At 32.5% G+C, this 21,874-nt stretch overlaps 1 protein-coding gene across 1 annotated transcript; it reads left to right on the top strand.

Moving 5' to 3' along the window:
- Positions 1 to 734: 734 nt before the first annotated feature.
- Positions 735 to 4,718, top strand: LOC128991413 (peptidoglycan-recognition protein LF-like). The gene is made up of 4 exons (XM_054414263.1): positions 735 to 847; positions 1,613 to 1,838; positions 3,458 to 3,585; positions 4,551 to 4,718. The coding sequence occupies exons 1-4, from the start codon at positions 835 to 837 to the stop codon at positions 4,682 to 4,684; spliced, it is 501 nt and encodes a 166-aa protein (XP_054270238.1). The 5' UTR covers positions 735 to 834; the 3' UTR covers positions 4,685 to 4,718.
- Positions 4,719 to 21,874: the final 17,156 nt, after the last annotated feature.

Raw genomic sequence — 21,874 nt, 5'->3', positions numbered from 1 at the left:
CTATATATTGGCTTAGGTAATTTTATGGGTAATTTCGCGTGACGTTTGAAATAACTTGTTGTGAGGATCTGACTGTTAGGTAGTTCAGTGTATTTGATCTGGACTCAGTGGGTAAGATAAGGCAGTGTGGAAGGTGTTTGAAAACAGGCTCTCATTAGGGGAGAGGATTATAATCATTTTAGCATTTAGGTAAGATTATGTGAAGGCCCTGAATTTGGGTTTATAAATTGAATTAAGTTATTGAATTTGGGCGTTTTATTGAAATGAACTTCTATTACTATTGGGTGCTCAAACGTTTAGTTTTCATCAATCTTTGTATAGTTTGTAAACTTAAGTATAGGTACAGTGTTTACTTTTAGTTCAGTGAAGTCGTGTTCAAATCCTGGGCATTTCCAAAATTTGAGGAAGTTTTGTCATTGTTGACAAGACTATAAATACTAAACCGGTAAAACATAGCAGATAAAATGTAATACCAATATCCATACATAACATGAAATAAATGTTAGTGAGTTTTATTAACCATATAGCAAGTTTAACGATTTCAAATACATAATTTACAATGGTTTTGATAAAGTTTTGTCTTTTTGAAGTGCTAACTCGGTTAGTTCAAGTTCGGCATTAAAACTAAAAAAATGTTGTGTTATCACGCGCGAGTGTTATCGTAATGTCTGATTCAGTTTGTTTATATTACTTTACTTAGTGATTGGATATGGGTTGTTTGTATTGTTTTACCGTCTGTGTTTCATTGAAAGTATTCGCGTCCTAGTGGATTTGCCATATACTTTAAAAGTTTGTATTATATGAAATATTACAAAACGATATAGTGGAGTGAAAATGCCTATAAAAGGTATGTGAAAGATAATTTATTCTTTGTTTGTTTAAATATAACAATAATTTGTCTTACATCTTAGCTTTTTAGTGACTTCCCTATATGCCACTAGTACAATAATAAATTGAAACTCATATTAGCTACTTAAAAAAGCATCATTTTAATTTGATTAGTCAAAAAGGGGGATTTACCAGTATACTGTAATGTTTAACTGTTATGATCATACGAAGTGTATATCTTTCTGTGCCATTGGAAACCTTATTTTTTAAGGCAGACGAGTTTATTTGTATAACTAAATTCTTTCCTCTCGAATAAACAACGTGACACAACTATAGGTAAAAGAATTCAGTAAGAATGTAACAGAACTTTTGTCTTCGGGACTATTTTTTTGACAAAATGAAAGGAAGATTTTTACGAACGCCATGAAAATGTAAAGCATATCTCCTAGACTTCAGCTGATACATTTTAACCCTAGGGATAAAAAGACTGCTTTATACCTACACAGCTGATATTAGTCAGTAACAAAGCTACACAGATCCTCTCACACAATTTTATCATCCTTCACCCATATTTTGGTTTAAAGACATACCTAAGTGGAGTCACCGTCCGCGATGGAGTATTTATTTATTTATTTATTACATGCACGGCAAACGCCATTTTACAAGAGAGTTGATTTGAGATTGATAAAAATTAAATGTGACTTAAGTGAAATAGTATTGCTTCATCTCTTTTTACTACAGTACAAAAATGTGTTTGGACCTAAATTTAAAAATCCTTTAACAGTGTACACGAAAACCAAAGAGGAACCAGTGTTGAACCTGGTCACTCGGGAGGAGTGGGAAGGAAAACCACCGCTTCCTAACGGTCCTCAGCTGGAACATCCCATCAGCATTGTCAGGTACTCACACACATACACGTTTGAGTGTTTCAACCAGGTGGACTGTAGCAGGTGGATGCGACGGATCCAGAGAGCGCACATGGAACAGAACAAAGTGGATATACAGTTCAAGTGAGTATATGGAGAAGAGAAGGATACTTTGAAGTTCAATTTTGTTATCGGTGTGGTGATGGATTTTGGTGTTGAAGTGATTGTACATCATGATTAGTAATACAAGTTTTCATAACGTTTCGGGGTTTGGATTCAAATCCCGTACTCAGGTGGGAAAAGACCAAAACATTACTAGATCGTAAAAAAAATCCAGCTAAAGGTGGGGTGTTGTGAAGACGTGCCCATAGTTAGTATCCACCTTTGCTTTATCCTAGAATTATTTCAGGTTTCATCTTGTTTTTCCATGTTGTTCTGTTAACTATACAGTTTCCTTTGTGGTTATTCTATGTAATTTTCTAGATTATCCTGGGTTTGTTCAATAATTATGTTAGTTCATTTTACGTACTTTCTTCTTCTACCCTTAGGATAGAATCAGATTCCAGAGCGTCGTGACACTTATTTTACTAATTGTGATGAAAGTTTCCCCAATAACCCACTAAACACCATAAACGAGGTGTGGTTTGAATTCTTATTCATTTGGTAAAACAGGTTCTTGAGATGGTGAAGAGCTAAGGTGGTAACATAGCATATGAGAGTTCATCGTGTTTTTCTAAGATGTGTGAAAAGATCATTAGTATAAGAGAGTTTCTATGGCAGAACAAAACAGTTATAGGAAACTTACTTACCCGGCTGTTGAAGATGGTGGTCAAATTTTCTAAAAGTAGTTGTAATTAATTCGTAATGTATTCCTGAGTCGGATAGAATATTACAAAATACTGCTCATGTAAATATGTAAAGAATAAACGTATAGAAGAGCTATAAAAGGTCGTTGATTTAATTGGCTGAAGAAGTTCTTCGGCCAGAGAAGCAGGAAGTGTGTATTGGAACACGTAAGGTTAAAGGATAAGAGTTATGACTAAGTTATATAATGGTTATATGTACCTAATAAACCTGTAAAAAGGTTTTCAGAAAGGGCAACGGATTAAAATGCTCTTTGTAAACACATGGAAGGACAAAGGATTAGTCTTAGTAAAAGTATTTGTATTTAATTGGTTAACATGTTACCTATTTTTTAAATCAAATATTTCGATGATGAATGTGTTAAAGGAACTTATGTGCAGTTGAGAGCAGTCATAAGACTCTAAAAGTCAAAACCCAGGGGATTTTCAAGTTTGATGAGCTCTCCCTGAGAAACAATGTACACTTGAATCCCATTCTTTCATAGGAACAGGTAATGTTGTTGAATCAAAATTCATGTTTTCGGCCCCTGGACAATAATAGACAAATAATAGGTTTTTTACATACCTCAGTCAAATAGTCCAAAAATAATATTGCTTAACAGCTTACATGTTTCGTTTCGAAGACAACATTTTGACCAGTTGTAAGCTTTGAAAATGTTGTCTTCGAAACGAAACATGTAAGCTGTTGAGCAATATCATTTTTGGACTATTTGACTGAGGTATGTAAAAAACCTATTATTGTCTTAATGTTGTTGAGCTTAAACATCCTCAAAACACTCTTTTCCCCCAAGCCATGCAGCACCTCATAAAACTTACAAACTGAAAATGATCCAAACTAAATTAAATTTTTGTTGATTTGTTCCTTCCGCAGTGAGTTGACAAGTGACATGTGTCCTACAGCTTCTTGATCGGCTCCGACGAGCGCATCTACGAGGGAGCTGGCTGGTACGCCGACTGTTGGAAACCTCCTGAACTACGGCACCTCCACAAGAAATGTCTGGATATAGCTTACCTGGGAAATTACACTAGTGAGTGTGTAGATTAGTTGTAAAAAGATGAGTTAAGTTTATGTATGGGTCTTAGATCATACAACAATTTCAGACAAAGAAGTACACTGATGAGCCATCAGATTTATTCTTGTTTAAGTACTTGTATTGTTAGTACAGTGCTACATAAGTATTTCATCATTGAATGTCAAGCTTCTACTAACTGTTATTTAGCAATATAGCTAACTTAATCACTTCTTCTTATTCTTCTTCTCCTCCTTCTTCTTCTTCTTATTCTTTTTCTTCTTCTAATTTTTCTTCAAAACTGGACCCAGTTGTTGTTCTGATAGACTTGAAATAAATGATCCTGGCAAATGAAACAGCTGATCTTAGTCAGCAACAAAGCTACAAAGATAATCTCACACAATTTTACACTCATCCTTCAACCATGTTTGGGTTTAGAGACTTACCTAAGTGGCGTCCCCATCTCAATGATTGATAATTGATAGTTGATAATGTGAAACCACGTATCGTCTTAATTAGGATAACATTTTCAGTATATTTCTATTTTAATGTACATTTGTAAAACACGTTGACAAATAATGCCAAATTAAAAACAAAGTAGAATGGAATCGTAAGTATTTGGATCAAATTAATCGACCATCAATTAGGAAATGGTCAGTTCTAGCTTAGGAAAAGTCAATATTATTTTAGTGGTTTGGTGCCAAACTCAACTGACCACGATCATTGAATTGTAACTTTATATCCTTGTCAGAAAAGCTTATTTCTTTCACAAAATCTGTGACAGAGCCATCTTAATCTCAAATGCATTCACGTTTAGCTTAAACATAATATTCTGATAGAGGCAAAGCTCATAACTGTTTGTAAAATAAACATACCAAGTATTTGAATAAATATATTACTTTTGGATAGTAATAAAACAAATACTTTTTAATGGTTTGTAAAATAACTAGCGACAAGGCTTTGATTAACTTTATCGCTTCCAGTTTCATATCCAGAGAAGGAGCTTCAAGATCTAGCCAAGAAGATAATCGACTACGGGGTATTCCACAACTATATGACTCCTAGAGTGAAGATACTGAGGATAACAGACCCCGACTGTACAATTATTGATAACTAATTGCTCTGTTAATATGTTCTATTAATAAACACTATATCAGAACAATTAAAGCAGAGGTTATCCATAGGAAAACAATAATCTTTGGTATCATTCAATGAGCTGAGCCATTAATAAATTGATCGGAATCCAAGCTGAATTAAAATGCATCACACAGACTTAATATAAATATTTTGATATTTTGCTTCCATAAAGACCAACCGATATGGGCTCCAAAAGCTCCAAAAAAGTAGCTCCAAAAGTATCAACACTTTGAAGTACTCGGGGTCACTCCATATCCTGAAGTGATTTTGACAACATAAATAGACCCATACGGTGATATAAATTTGAGTACACTTTCAGCTTAGTTGCATGGTTCGCTTCATAAAAAAATACACCCAGCAGATAAACCCATTCACCATGATTGAACGAACCAAAGAATGTACATATCAATAAACATTTTCCGTTAGAGTTATGTACGTACATATTACAAAAGGTAAACAAAGCTATAAAGCTATACAAGCTATAAATATTGCTTTAGGGGAAAATCCGGCTACAAACCTAAACGCCAAACTTTCAATGCTTTAGACTTAGTAAAGAAATAGAACGGTATTGAATACATTTGAAAAACCAAACCCAAATGAAGTAAATGTTTTGGCTGTGATTGTTTGAACTGTTACACGAATTTATCAGTTTATTGATAACAATTGAAACGTATCTAGAGTTCACCAACAACAAAAGTTTACTGATAACAGTGTTTCAGAGTTTGAGTTGCGAACTAATATCAATTGAGTATCGTGAGTTGGAACAACTGCTGACTAAACAAACAGAGTATGAATCTATATAAATAAAATTAGAGTTTTGTCTGTACATTGCTCAGAATCATACATTTTTAGGTTATTTTTACGTTTTATACATTAAAGAAGCCGAAACAAGTCTCATCTAAATTTCTGTCTGTCTGTCTGTCTGTCTGTCTGACACACTCAAGATGGCATTTTACGCAATCTTCTCCAGGAAAACGAGAGTACCTATCAAGACCCAAGTCATTTTAATGTATTCACTGGATTGGCGAGAGTGTCTTTAGGTATTAAAATATGGTCTCACTACTTTGTAATTAAAATTACGAACGTTCAAAAATGCAGTTTTGTGCGATTTTTGTCAAGTTTTCTTCCAATTTGTATCACATAATCATCTATGAAACAACGAACAGCTGTTCGGATCAAGATTATTTTTTCTAGCTGTCACTGAAATGTTTACAAATGTTGTTTACAAACACCACAACCATTTTCGATCACGTTTTGAAGGCAAATCCCATCCAAGTGAGATTAAAAACGACATAAAGGATTATTTTAATCGCAAGTGGAATAAGTAGTGGTGAACTAGCAAAGATACCCCACTTTAGGCACGTTTTCCCCATAAGAATAACATGGGGATCATTTTTTGGCCACCAATTCCAAAAATCCTGATCTTTGCCTGAATATCCCTATATAATTGTTAAACCTTATTTCTTACTTATTCCCTATATATATATTTGATATTAAGCAAAAAAAAATTATTGACCCATGCATGTGTATATGTATAGTAGTATAGTTTGTCGCTGCCGTTTTTTGGGGCGCGAGGTTTTTGAGCCAACTCCCCGCCCATGCCTAATTGCTAGTACATCTAACATTCCCCTTTCTAGTTGATATGTTGATATGTTGTAGTCTATATTTCTGTCTTATCTATATATATTAGTTGTATGAGTTGTTTAATATTTTCATTTCTTTGTCTTTTGGGATATACCTCTTAAACTTACTCTTGGGCCTATACAAGCCTATATAAATGTACAACTCCATATCTATATTGTATAATTTCAAATCCATCTCCAACACCCATTCACATGTATATTCTCAAAATCATCAACTTGACAGTGCGAGGTTTGTACGCGAACTCGGCCGTGCTCCCGGCTCATGGCGCGCCCCTGGCTCACGGGCAAGCTCCTGCTTCTTGCTCCTTGTCTCTAGTGGTAGCTCTTGATTGAGTCCTGGGTGGGAAACCTCCTGTTGAAGTAATTTCTTAATTAAAAAAAAAAATTTATAAATTTCAAAATGTTTAAAGTTAAATTTTGTAAATTAAAAATGTTAAAGTTAAATTTTATAAATTAAAATGTCTAAAGTTAAATTTTATAAATTAAAATGTCTAAAGTTAAATTTTATAAATTAAAATTTTCTAAATTTATAATTTTATAAATGAAAATTTTCTAAATTTATAATTTTATAAATTAAAATTTTCTAAATTTATAATTTTATAAATTAAAATTTTTAAAATTTATAATTTTATAAAAATTTGGAAATTTCCCAAAAGTCTATATATAGAGGTGGCATCAGCCCGAGACCTCATTCCTAAACATGAAGCCGTCATGTCAACACTGCTCCGTGTCGCTCTCCACCAAAAGCAACCTGATTCGTCACTATAAGGTAATGCATCAAATGAATGTGAAACTGTGCAAGGTTTGTGATTTAATCTGTGATAATAACTTGGCTCTAAAATCGCATATATTACAAAGTCACAAGAGTTGTAATTTTTGTAAGAAAAATGTTGTTGGACATTTTAGAAGACATGTCAATTCTTGTAACAAATGTCCATACACAATGATGAAATTTGTTGGTGAATCAATTAGAGCTGAACTTGAAAATACTCTCAAGTCTTGTCCTCTGCCAATAAAATGGACTTTAGTAAGGAGAATTAAATTTATAAAATATTCAATGGATCAAAATGGAAAATTAGTTAATGAGAAAGAATGTATAGCAGATTTTAGAAGTCTTACTACCTTAACTATTGAGAAGAGAGATTTAAAGCCTCAAATTGAAAATGCACTTTTAAAGATTGATGCTTCCATACACAAATATCAAGCCCAAGGCAGTGGATGGATATATGACCATACTAAATATTGGCAGTTGCATGTTTACAAGTATAAGCCCCTAACTCCAAAGTCATATATCCCCACACCAAAAAGTATTCAATCAAAACATGCTGTTTTAAATATAAAGAATTCTGACAATAAATGCTTTCTTTGGTCAATTTTAGCAGCTTTATACCCAAGGAACTTTAATGAACATGCTGAAAGGGTCTCAAACTATACACCCTATGAAAATCAGTTGAATATGACAAACATAAAGTATCCTGTGAAAATATCTGATATAGATAAATTTGAAATACAAAATAATATAAGTGTTAATGTATTTGGAGTTGAAGGCCAGAAATGTGTATATCCATTAAGAACAACCAAACTGAATAGTAATACCCACATCGATTTATTGTTATTACAAGAAGGTCGTAAATCACATTACTGTTTAATTCGTGATTTTGATAAGTTAATGCTGCGGTCTACAAAATATGACCATAAGAAACATTTTTGCAAGTTGTGTTTGCAACATTTTTACACTAACGATATATTAGAACGCCACACAATATATTGTAAAAACTTTGATGCCCAACGAGTGGAAATGTCTAAACAAGATACATTACAATTTAAAAATTATAAATATCAACTTAAAGCCCCATATGTAATTTATGCAGATTTTGAATGTTTTATAAACTCAAACAACCATATTCCATCGGGATTTGCATTTGTCATAGTAAAAGATTCGAAAATTATTTCTGAAGAGTTATATAGTGGTGCAAATGTTATGGATGTGTTTTTCGAAAGGTTGTTTGAGACTTATGATTATATTAAAAATCAAATGGCAATATATATTCCTCTTCAAATGACTCCTGAGCAAGAGGTATCTTTCAAAAACTCAACACATTGTCATATTTGTGAAAAGCCCCTATATTTTGATAGGGTGAGAGATCATTGCCATTCCTCTGGTCGATACCGTGGAGCTGCCCACAATGATTGTAATTTAAACTATAAAGTAACAAAGAAAATACCAGTATTCTTCCATAACTTGAAAAATTACGATGGGCATTTAATAATGCAACACTTGGGAAAGTTTAATCGTAAATTAAATTGCATAGCTAAAGATATGGAAAAATATATATCATTCTCTGTAGATGATTTAGTATTTTTAGATTCATACAACTTTCTGTCCCTTCCATTATATAAATTGGCTTCCAATTTAAACACATTTAGATTCATACAAAATCCACTACTACAACGTAAAGGTGTATTTCCCTATGAATATATGACGGGACCAGATAAGTTTGCAGAGTCTCTACCCCCAATTGAGACATTTTATAGTACTCTAACTAAAGAACATATCTCTCCCAATGAATATGAACATGCTAAAAATGTATGGACACATTTTAATATAAATAATTTACAAGAATATCATGATTTATATCTTAAAACAGATGTATTGCTACTGGCTGATGTCTTTGAGACTTTTAGAGACCTGTGCTTAAAAGATTACAAACTTGACCCCGTACATATGTATTCACTTCCTGGACTTACATGGGAGGCCTGTCTTAGAATGACTGGTATAAAATTACAATTATTTCAAGATATTGACATGCATTTGTTCATAGAAAGTGCGATTAGAGGAGGAGTCAGTATGATTTCTACACGTTACGCTAAAGCAAATAATAGATATATGGGTGAACACTATGATCCCAATCAAGAGAGTGTCTATTTAATATATTTAGACTGTAACTCACTATACTCTACAGCAATGTGCGAGCCACTGCCTGTGGATGGATTCCGTTGGACTAATGAGATAGACTACAAATACAATCAAAATGATGAGTTTGGATACATTTTAGAAGTTGATTTAAAATATGATAAAAGCTTACATGATTTACATAATGACTATCCATTAGCACCTGAGAAAATGAATGGCAAATTAATACCAAATTTAAATGACAAAACTAAATATATTTTACATTATAAAGCATTACAAAAATATGAGGAATTAGGTTTGATTGTTACAAAATACCATAGAGTTTTAAAATTTAGACAGTCTAAATGGCTTGCGCCCTATATTAATTTTAATATTGAAAAACGCAAATGTGCTAAAACTGATTTCGAAAAAGACTTTTACAAATTGTTAAATAATAGTCTCTTTGGTCGAACAATTATGAATCAACGAAAGTTTCGTGATATATATCTCAAGGATGAGTCACTATTAACAAAATATGTCACTAATCCAAGGTTTGACTGTAGCAAAAAGTTTGATAACAATTTACATGCTATACATTTAAATAAATTAGTTGTAAAGTTTAATAAACCAATATATTTGGGAATGACCATTTTGGATATTAGTAAAGTAATAATGTATGATTTCCATTATAATTATATGTCAAAATTTAAGAACAAAAGATTTCTTATGACAGATACAGATTCTTTAATGTATTCTATAGTTACAGAGGACTTTTATAAGGAAATAGAATGTGACTTGCACTATTTTGATACCTCTGGATATAGTAAAGACCATTTATTATACTCTGATAAAAATAAAAAAGTCACAGGCAAGTTTAAAGACGAATTAGATGGTCATATTATGTATGAATATTGTGGTTTAAGACCAAAGTTATATTCTTATATTCCTCTAAAATGGTTATATGAAGAAGACAAGCAAGTTTTAGAGGTGAAGAAAGCTAAAGGAGCTGATGGTGCTACAGTTAAACATCTCCTCAGACATCAACATTATTTGAACTGTCTTGCAACTGGGCAAGATTACTATGAGAATGTGACAAGAATTAAATCTACAAATCATCATCTTCAAACTTTGACCATGAATAAGAAAGTACTATCCTTTGACGATGACAAGAGGTTCATTCTGGAAGATGGCATCAATACCCTTGCGCTTGGTCATTATAAAATTGATCAAACATAAATTGTATGTGTAGATATATAATAAATACAAATGTTAAAAAACTCCAGTCTTTCATTTATTTACCCTTACCATCCTCTTGATAGAATTGGTCAAACATAAATCTATATTTGCCATTATTCTTTGACCTTTCCTTGTCTATCACGAAAAAGCCATATTTAGTTTTATCCCAACATTGATGACAGAGATTTTTAAATTGGTCAAATGAAAAGGCATTACCAACATGATTGTGATATACATGTTTTAAATTTAAATCATCTTGTTTGAATAATATTAGAAAATTTACATTATCACGTAAATGTTTGTGTACTTTGCTGTAAGATTGACACAAGTAAAAACAGTTAATATTTTTATGTCGACCTATTGAGAAAAATTGTGTAATATTTGGACTATTTATGTCATCAAATACAACAACTGACTGTGATTTTACATCATTTGGTGTGATTTCACAGTCAGTAAACGTGTGTAATTTCACTTCATCACACAAACTAAATATTTCAATTATTTTTTTATATTTTTCTTGTTCTAAAGATTTAGATATTAAATATAAGTTTGTAAATTTTAATCCTTCCTTTCTTACAATTAAGTTATAAATTACAACCGTCTTCCCACTTCCACTTGGACCGCAAATAACACATCGAATATTGGTGGGAAATAGACCCATTTTCTTTGGTATATTTTCCTTAGTATGTACTATTTTAAATTTGTGTTTTTGTTGAATAAAAGACATTTTTTATATAATAAAAATGGTAAAAAATGTTAATAAGAAAACATGTAAAAAGGGCAAAGGTTTATTCCTAAAGCCTTACAGGGGTCGAGGGTTATTGAATACTCTTATAAATAACCTTCCATTCCCACTTCACATACCATCATATCGGTACTGTGGACCTGGAACGAATATACGTGAGAATATAGCTAAAAATGTACCTCCAAAAAATAAACTAGACTCTTATTGTAAAGAGCATGACATATTCTACATGAATAATCCAGATACCGCTGCTCGGAACAAAGCAGACATGAGATTAGCAAACTTAGCTTGGACTAGAGTAACGGCCAAGGACGCAAGTCTTGCCGAAAGAGCTGCTGCTTATGCCGTGACAAATTTGATGAAGGCAAAAGCAAAGATGGGAATGGGATTAAAATTTAATAAAAAAGATGGACAACTACCAGCTGTTAGAGGCTGCAAAAGACGTGCCTCACTTCAGGGGGGTGTACCTAAAAAACGAGCTAAAAAATCTAACACCAAGAGTAAAAGAGTGCGGAATAGTTAATTTAGACAATTCATCTGGCACACATTGGACAGCTTATCGTAAAAATAAAGATATTGTAATTTATTTTGACCCATTTGGAATCCAACCTCCAAAAGAAGTAATTAAATATTTTGAGGAATATAAAATCTACTATACAACCGATCAAATACAAGATTTAAATAGTTCTATTTGTGGAATTTTATGTTTATCATTCATAAAAAATATTTCTTTATAAAAATGGATTCATTTACTATAACATTTTCGGGTACAGAGCCAGAGCTAAAGTCAGTATTCTTTCCTCCCATAGAATTAAATGATGATTATGTAATTGGATTGGTAGATTTTCAAAGTTATAATTCCATATTTAATGTTAAAAAACCCCTAAATACTTTAACATATTACAAAGTAGAGAAAATTACATTACCAAAAGGAGAGATCTCAGTTGATGATTTAAACCAGTTATTAAATGGAAAACTTAAAGTTATAGTAGATAAAAATGGAGAAGCATTAATTAATACTAAATCCAAACTTTTATTCAAAGGGCTTATTCCAAAATTAAATCAACTTAAAGGCAACAAATTAACCATTAGAGAAGGTGATGATGTTTTCTATTATGACCACAATGCTCCAGTTACAATAGAAATTTCTGAAGGAACATATGAGGTGGTTGAGCTTGCAAAGGAAATTCAAAAGCAAATCCCAGACTTTTTCCTTACAGCTAATAATAAAACTATGAAAGCGACATTACTTTCTAGCCACGTGTTTGATTTTACAAAACCATGTTTAGGGTCTATTTTATTAGGATTTAAAGGTGTTTCTACTCCTGGTGTTCAGTTTGAATCTACAAATAAAATAAACATTAATAATGTAAATGTGATTAGAGTAAAATGTAATATTGCAAACGGGTCCTATTTAAATGGAAACAAATCACACACCATACATAGCTTTTATCCAGAAGCTCCTCCTGGCTACAAAATTATTGAAGTTCCAAGAAATATTATATATTTTCCTGTAAATAAGAGAAGTTTAGATGTTGTCAGTATTACATTTGCCGATCAACATGACAAGGCAATTGACTTTAACGGAGAAGAAACTACAATTACTTGTCATATAAAAAAGATATGAGAATTTATAACAATTTATCTATAAGTGTACAAAATGCTAGGTTCCTAAAATCAATAGGACTAAAGTTAAAATTTTCTATTAATAAAAATGGAAGATTTTCTAGACGTTACAGGGAAATCCCAATTCGACGATAGTGTGGTTAAAATTACAAATCACTCCTATGTTCCCCACAACACTTTAGCAATAAATAATTCTGATGAAATTCGAATATGTATTAATAATCAAGATTTGCTAACTCTCCCATGTAGAAGTTATCTGTATATTAAGGGAGAAATTGAAAATCATGAAAAAGGTCATTTTATAAATAATGCATTTGCGTTCTTATTTGATGAAATTAGATACGAAGTCGCAGGTAAAGAAATAGACATTGTAAGAAACCCAGGAATTTCTAGTCTTATGAAAATATTGAGCTCTTACAATAAAACAACTAAATTGTCAAATGTAGCATTTGATTCTGACACAAATTTAAAAGAGTTCCATAAAGGTGGCAAGTTTAGTACATGTTTGCCATTAGAGCTGTTAATGGGTGTATTTGAGGATTTTAATAAGGTATTAGTAAATGTCAAACAAGAATTGGTATTGAAAAGATCAAAAAATGATTTAAATTGTATATTTACAACCACTAGTGCTCCAGCCAGTGGCACTGCTGATATGATTCCCAAAATTACACTTAACTCAATTCAATGGGTGATGCCACATGTAATACCATCAGATGGGGAGAAGTTACAATTACAAAAGATGTTATTGCAAAATAAAAATTTGCAAATTGCATTTAGAAGTTTAGAGCTGCATGAACTTCCATCATATCCCAATACCACAAGACATACATGGTCAGTAAAGACATCTTCAAGTTTAGAGAAGCCTAGGTATATTATATTTGGTTTCCAAACAGCTAGGGATAATAGTGCACGAAAAAGAACTGATGAATTTGATCACTGTAAATTAAAAAATCTCAAAGTATTTCTAAACTCTGAATATTATCCTTATAGTGATTTAAATCTCGACTTTGAAAATGGAGATGTCTCTAAAGCTTATGAGATGTTTATGAGGTTTAGAGAGACTTACTATAATACTATCCCAGATCCTATGATTAGTAGGGCTGAGTTTATGAAGAAATATCCACTAATTGTAATAGACTGTTCTAGACAGAACGAAACAGTGAAGGAAGGAATTGTTGATATTAAATTAGAGATTGAAACTGCAGAAAATGTACCAGCAAATACATCTGCATATTGTTTGATAATACATGATAAAGTGTTTGAGTACAATCCTTTGTCAAATGAGATAAATAAAATGTAAATAAAAGATGAAAAACATTCAACAAGAATTGATTGACTCTGCAAATCAAATACGAGAGAAATATAGAGCTTTAAAACGTGGCAAGTTTCTAGAGGCTGAAGAGAGGTTCCAAACATTCCAACCTTTAATAGAGCCATTACAAGAATTAAAGAAAATCACATCAGAGAGTCCTCGAATGGAGATACTCCCAATGACTCCATCTAGAATATCAATGATACCAAGATTACAACCATTACAGCAATCCACTCCACAGAAATTAGATTTTGGTCTTTTAGCATCAGACTATTTAGGAAATTACCTCAGTAAAAGTAGTATGACAGACACTACATATGGTATTAGACGAGAAGCAAATAAATTTTTTATTGGAAATAAGGAAGTTAATATTGCCAATGATGATGTTACAGTTGCAAATAAAACCTACAAGGGGACAAAAGGTTTGTGGCAGTTGTTAACTTTAAAAGAACCTGAGGATTATACTCAGGCTGATTTGCAAAATTATAAAGAGATTTTGGAAGCTACAAATGGACATTTAAAGAGTTACAAAGATGGTGCACCAATTTCAAGTAATAGACATACTAAATATCTTAATATAATTAAACCTCTTTTTAAATCTGTTGGTGAAGGTTTGAGACAAGTGACTGGTAATAAAATAGACTATATTTATTGGGATGATCCTAATGAGCTTGTAGATAGGTTAAGACTTCTTTGGCTAAGTCGCCAAGCCGGTAACTCAGGAGTGGATAATGAAATAGATTCCATTATTGAGGAATTAAGAGAAAGTGGAATTATTTATTAAATAAAAATATGTTTATAGATAAATTTTATCGTTTATATAATCCATATAATAAGCCTACAGAACCCAGGGCTAGTCATGAACCTACTTTAAATTTAAAAGACGATAGTTGGAATTGCTTAAACCGTAAAATTGGTAATGTTAAAGATGGGGAGTTTGTAGATGATGTATCAACTTTGGGTCAGACATTAACTAGGAAAGGTGATGTATTTTTACAAGGTAAAACTAAATATGAGTTTTTAGAATCTAAGAATAAAAATTGGAATGCTAAAAAACAGAAAATTACTAATGTGGAAAAGGGTGAAAGTTTAGATGATGTGCCCACTTTACAACAGACTTTAATACGAACAGATGGTGGTACATTTGTACAAGACAATAAAAATTATGAATTTTTAGAATCAGAGAATGGTGTTTGGAATGCTAAGAAACGGAAAATTACTAATGTAGAAAAGGGTGAAAGTTTAAATGATGTGCCCACTTTACAACAGACTTTAATACGAAAAGAAAATGGTAAATTTGTACAAGACGATAATAATTATGAATTTTTAGAATCAGAGAATGGTGTTTGGAATGCTAAGAAACAGAAACTTAGCAATTTGATAGAAGGTACAGATAGTAAGGATGCTGTGAATGTTTCACAAGTTCCAAAAATGGAAGCAGGCTATTGGGATTTTAATAATAAAAGGTTAGTACGTGTTAAACCTGCCGTTGATGACACTGATTGTGTTACAAAAGAACAGACTATAACTTTTGATAAAAAAGAAAAATGTTGGGATGCCAAAAAACAATATATAAGAAATCTGCCAATGGGGGAATATTTAGATGATATTTGTTTAATGTCACAAGCTATGTATTATGATGGATCAAAATTTGTATATGGAGGAAGAAAATTTAATTTGATGGAATACAATCCTGATTTATTAGTTGCCGACCCTACATCTTTGAGTGGATTTAAGTATATAGATAATAGACCATATATACCAGAAAACTATGTATTTAAAAGAATGGAAGATAATCTATTGATTGGGGCTAATGGTAATATATTTACAGTACAAGGAAAGAGTGATGTTATAAAAAATGAATGAAATTGCATACGAACTTCATAAGCCTGCAAGAAAGAATTTCATTAGAAGGTCTTTTAAAGTATTAGGTATAAACGAAACTGTACAAATAGATTTAATTGATATGCAAAACTATGCTAGAGAGAATTCTGGCAATAAATATATTTTAACTTTAATAGATACATTTTCTAAAAAAGCTTATGCTGCTCCACTAAAGAATAAGACAGGGCTGGTGGTTACAGAAGCCATTAAAACCATTCTACCAAAGGGGGTTAAAAACATTCAATCTGACAATGGAAAAGAATTTTTTAATCAATATTTTAGCAAACTAATGAAACAATTAAATATTAATCACTATCACACATTTTCTACAACTAAGGCTGCAATTGTGGAGAGGTTTCAGAGAACTTTAAAGAATTGGTTATATAGGGAATTTAGTGCTCAGGGGAGTTATAAATGGTTGGATTTACTTCCAAAGTTAATTCGAAAATATAATAATAAGGTGCATAGATCTATAGGAATGAAGCCTAACCAAGTAAATATTAAGAACAGTAAATATGTGCATGAGAGGTTGCATGAAAGGACTTCTAAAGTAGTGCAAGTTAAAAAGCCAAGATATAAGGTAGGTGATAGTGTGAGAATTTCTAAGTATAAACATGTTTTTAGTAAAGGATATACCCCGAATTGGACAGGGGAGCTATTTACAATAGCAGAAGTAAAGAATACAAAGCCTGTGACTTATATCTTGAAAGATGAAAATGGTAATATAATCAGGGGAGGCTTCTATACAGAGGAATTGTTAAAGACCAAATATAAAGACATGTATTTGATAGAAAAGGTTATTAGGAGAAAAGGTGATTTATTATATGTCAAATGGCTTGGGTTCCCAAGTAGCCAGAATTCATGGATTTCCACTAAGGATGTCCAAGGGAGCACGCCATGAGCTGGGAGCACGCACGAGTTCGCGTACAAACCTCGCACTGTCAAGTTGATGATTTTGAGAATATACATGTGAATGGGTGTTGGAGATGGATTTGAAATTATACAATATAGATATGGAGTTGTACATTTATATAGGCTTGTATAGGCCCAAGAGTAAGTTTAAGAGGTATATCCCAAAAGACAAAGAAATGAAAATATTAAACAACTCATACAACTAATATATATAGATAAGACAGAAATATAGACTACAACATATCAACATATCAACTAGAAAGGGGAATGTTAGATGTACTAGCAATTAGGCATGGGCGGGGAGTTGGCTCAAAAACCTCGCGCCCCAAAAAACGGCAGCGACAAACTATACTACTATACATATACACATGCATGGGTCAATAATTTTTTTTTGCTTAATATCAAATATATATATAGGGAATAAGTAAGAAATAAGGTTTAACAATTATATAGGGATATTCAGGCAAAGATCAGGATTTTTGGAATTGGTGGCCAAAAAATGATCCCCATGTTATTCTTATGGGGAAAACGTGCCTAAAGTGGGGTATCTTTGCTAGTTCACCACTACTGGAATAATATAGTGTAACCGTAAATTAAATAACTAGGCATCATCCAGGTCAGGAACCAGAAATATGTGTATAAAATTGTTTTGGAGTTTTGATAACCAGAAAGAATACATTGAATCAAGATTGAATCAGTGTTGTATACGGCTGGGAAACTTAAATTTACTAATGACCGTCGCCAATAGCTTAGAAACAATGTTCCACTCATTGACGGCTCTTCAATGGCGGTTGTGTAAAGTGTAAAGCAAAAAATTACAACTGCAGTGGGTGATTGTAACAGAGGTTTACGGATGATGCTGAACTCGATTTTCCAATGTGTCACTTTCTGTTCCTACCATTGACTGTATAAAGTCAATAGTTCCTACTCACCGTGTGATGCAATCGCTGGACCATACCTCCAATAGGCCCATAGCCCTTCTCTTGGGTACGTGTGGTACGTATGCTTACCCAATTATTTATAACAACCCTTTCGACAACGATCCTTGATACCGGTACTTTTCCATAGAATACACGGCCTACCTAGGTACTTTAGAAATAAAATTATAAACGTCCAAAAACCCAACGTTGTGTGATTTTTGTCACATTTCCTTATAATGTTAATGTATATACCAGCAACCATTGTTTAGAGAATATGTAATCTATTAACTAACAGAAAGTTATGTTGTATAAGGTTTTTTTTTCAAACTGACACCGATAAGTTTACATTTAGAGTTGTGTACAAATAAAGCAATTAATGGGAAATAACTTTGATTGCCGATAACTTTTTACGAGAAAATCCAAAACCAAGAGAACAATAACCTTGATTAACACATATAATTGGTCGGCTGTACTACAGTTCTTAACTGTAAACGTTGGTTTTTGGTACGGTACTGGTTCTTTTCCTTTTAACCTTTAGTAGCAGCAAGAATCATTTTTACGTACCAACACATCACAGTAATTTACAAATTAGTTATCGTTGGTGTTGCACTTTATTTATTACAGGCGTAGGCCTATTCAATTTAATTGATGTCTTAATTGTATAATTTTTGCTTTTTCTGTCTGGATTCCAAAATGTTATGCTAAGAAAACTATAACGCATTTTAGTAAAGCATTTATTCAGCAAACCATCATGAATTGTTCAAACACTTTGAACGTTGTTTATGTATCAATAGTTCGTGGCCTATTTTGGTAATTTTTATTACAAATTACCAATTTAAATCGTCTATAGTAGGCCTACTGTACTTCATTTCATATAGCAAACCGATTCAGATAGCATTTCGACAGAATTTCGAGTCATCTCCGGTCCAAGCAAACATAAATTGTTATGATCAAATGTTATGGTATTAACAAAGATTTCAAGTACTAATTTTATATGTACTTTTTATGCGTAAAGCGTAGCAGATTCCCTAATTAAGTTCGGTATTTTTGTGTGTATGTATGATGGTAACGCATTAATGTCCTTGTTTCTCAATGTTTCACGGAAAGGACAAGAGCGCCTTGATTATGAAAATGTCAACCCGAATAAAGTGTTAAATTAAGAGGTTGAGGTAGTACCTTTAATACTTTTAACCATTGTTATAGTCCTTTAAATTCTGAACAAAATTGTACAAATCCCATTTCCGTATATTTACTCTCACCGCTTACACATGATAAAGGTTGTTGACAAACTTATGGGAGAAAGTATGTGTCAGAATGCTGGATACAGTTTATTTAGTTTAATCATTGGATATAACATATGGACCAACAAGATCCGGGTGACATTTAATTGCGAAGCATTAGTTTTGGCTTGAAACTGTCAGATACTGTATTTACGAAGGAATAGTTTTGTCAGCATATCTGAAAGTATGCAAACCAACTGCTGTGCTTTATATAAGAAGGTTTTAACTGACTATGATAAGATCCCCGTGCGTAGAACGGGCACACAGCTAGTCAGAATCTAAAGTTAAAATGCAAAAAAAATTTCCGGGACATAATAGCTGTTTACGCAGCATGTGCAATAGTTTATTGTTATTGAAAATAAGTTAGTAAACATCGATGGAAGCACCACTAAATTCGGATACTGTAGTTGAAATGGGTCAGCTGAAGCAATGTTTTATTTTTAAAGATAATTAACAAAGAGTATATGACAATAATGGAGAGATTCATTCATTCCGGTATGTTTTTTTCATGATGGCATTATCAATTTTAATCTAGGTTTGTTTCAAAAATTGTCTTCAAAAATCAGGTTTAATGGGGGTGGAGTATTAAGTCCTATACTGGGTAATATTTACATGGCAGTTTTGAAAGTGTCGCCCTTAGGACACGGGGAAGGGAACCAAAATTATGGCTTAGATATCTGGACGATATATTTTGTTTATGGAAGCCAGATACCAATCTCAACGATTTCTTACACCATATCAACAATTTACGCCCAACTATTACATTTACAGCATAAATAGAAATAAACTACTAAATAGATCAACTACCATTTCTTTATGTGTTAGTTGAAAAGAAAGAAAATGGCTTCGGGACTTCAGTCTATAGGAAAACTACCAATACTCCCGTAACCAACACTCTAATAGCCCAAATAACGTAAAGATGGGGATAGCCCAAGGCTTTATTTACAGAGCATTTAAAGTATCATCAGCCGAAGAAACAAGGAATAAAGAGATAGAAATAATCAAAGAAGAATTAAAAAGAAATAATTATCCGTTAGATTTGATAATTAGGGCCTTAAATAAAACAAAACAAAATCTGTTAAATAGAAATAACTTAAGTATAAATGAAGAAAGACCTAATTTGTACCATATCTATACCGTATGTCAAGGCTAGGTCTGAAAAATAAGAAGAATGAACAAAAAGGTTTAATATAAGAACAGTACAGGACCTACATTGAGAAGTTTTCTGACCAGAGTGAAGCCCAAGAACAAAGATCAAGACACAAAAAATATAGTTTATAAAATACCCTGTGAATGTGGAAGAAGTTATTACGGACAAACATCACGAGCTATGGAGAAGAGACTGAAAGAACACCAGAAGAGCATTAGTAACCATTTGGAGAATTATTCCAAACTTAGTGAACATGTCTTCTCCGAAGAAGCTTGCATGGCGCAGACATCACTTTTAAACCACTTTTTGGGGTTCAGGGGGCCGAAAACGGATGTATCCACTCAAAACTCCAACTCGAACATTTTGACGAAAACAATACTTTCTCCATATACTATGTAGGCCTATAGGGGAAGAAATTAAAAACAAGATTTGGTGATGATGTAATCTCCAAAATGGTCGAAGTGCAGAGTCACCTCTGATTTCTAAGACGGTAAGAATTAAATATATTTTTACAACAGAAGTCTTCAAATAGATTCAAAATAACAACTCTGTCAAAATTAACCTCATTGCCACGCAATACAATAATTATTGCAAATTACACTCATTACTCAATAAGATTGTGAAACAAAATAAAACCATCAGTGCTTAAATTTAAATTTTTTTAGTCAGTAGCGTCGCGGACTTCGGGCCGAATTAAGATATTTGGTTCATAAAGTTTAGTATTTTTTACATTTTTGATTTGCTGCATCTTTAACACTCGTAAATGTTCTTATATTCATTTATTAATTTGATAAAATTACCAAAGCTTTCCTAACTTCACCGAAGGTTTTAGCAGGTTCACTATTTTAATCATAAAAACATTTTGTTTGTCATCGACACATCAGAATAAAACTGGTATTTTTAAGGAAACACTTATTCTACCAACTTTTTAGACGATATTACCTAAATAAAAATTTTGTTTTAGTCAATAGGGCCACTCTAGCATTGAACACTTGAGCATTGAACATCTATAGGGTGAAAAGTTGGAAAATGCATTGCAATTTTAAAAGAGTTCAATTATTTGCCACGTAATTATCGCCTTAATTAGCGCTATATAAATGCAAATTCACAGATGATTTGCATAAATATTATCTCTTCCTCAAGGGAATCCACAAACACGCATTCAGCAACTGTCCAATGACAAGTTTGACACGCGTAAAAGGTTTTGATACGTTATCAAAGTAGCCGGGTGCCTAGTGCTTGCCTCAAACATTGAAGGTCGCTGGTTCGATGCCAATTAATTGATAGTTTAATTACTTGATAATTACCTCTTTCTCGACCGAGACCAGTAGAGCCAGATATGCTGGCTATTGATTGTCATCGAATTTGATTGTCATTGCTTCCATCAAATTTGTCATCCAACAAAAGGTTGGAATACGATGGTGCGATGGTGAGATCAGAGCTGTGGTCAAAAACATAATTTCGAACCTAATGAAGTTCTTTTTAGAAGTTTGAAGTTGTTTTACTCGGAGTTAGTTAAATGCAGAAGACAAAATTGTGGTGAGATAATTCCTATGAGACTTTTTTACC

Source organism: Macrosteles quadrilineatus, unplaced genomic scaffold, assembly GCF_028750875.1.
Source record: "Macrosteles quadrilineatus isolate MER2022 unplaced genomic scaffold, UCM_ALF_1.0 Scaffold_4__1_contigs__length_99947679, whole genome shotgun sequence".
Classification (NCBI taxonomy): Eukaryota; Metazoa; Arthropoda; class Insecta; order Hemiptera; family Cicadellidae; genus Macrosteles; species Macrosteles quadrilineatus.
The sequence above is the reverse complement of the archived record's forward strand: the minus strand, read 5'-3'. Positions and strand labels throughout refer to the sequence as shown.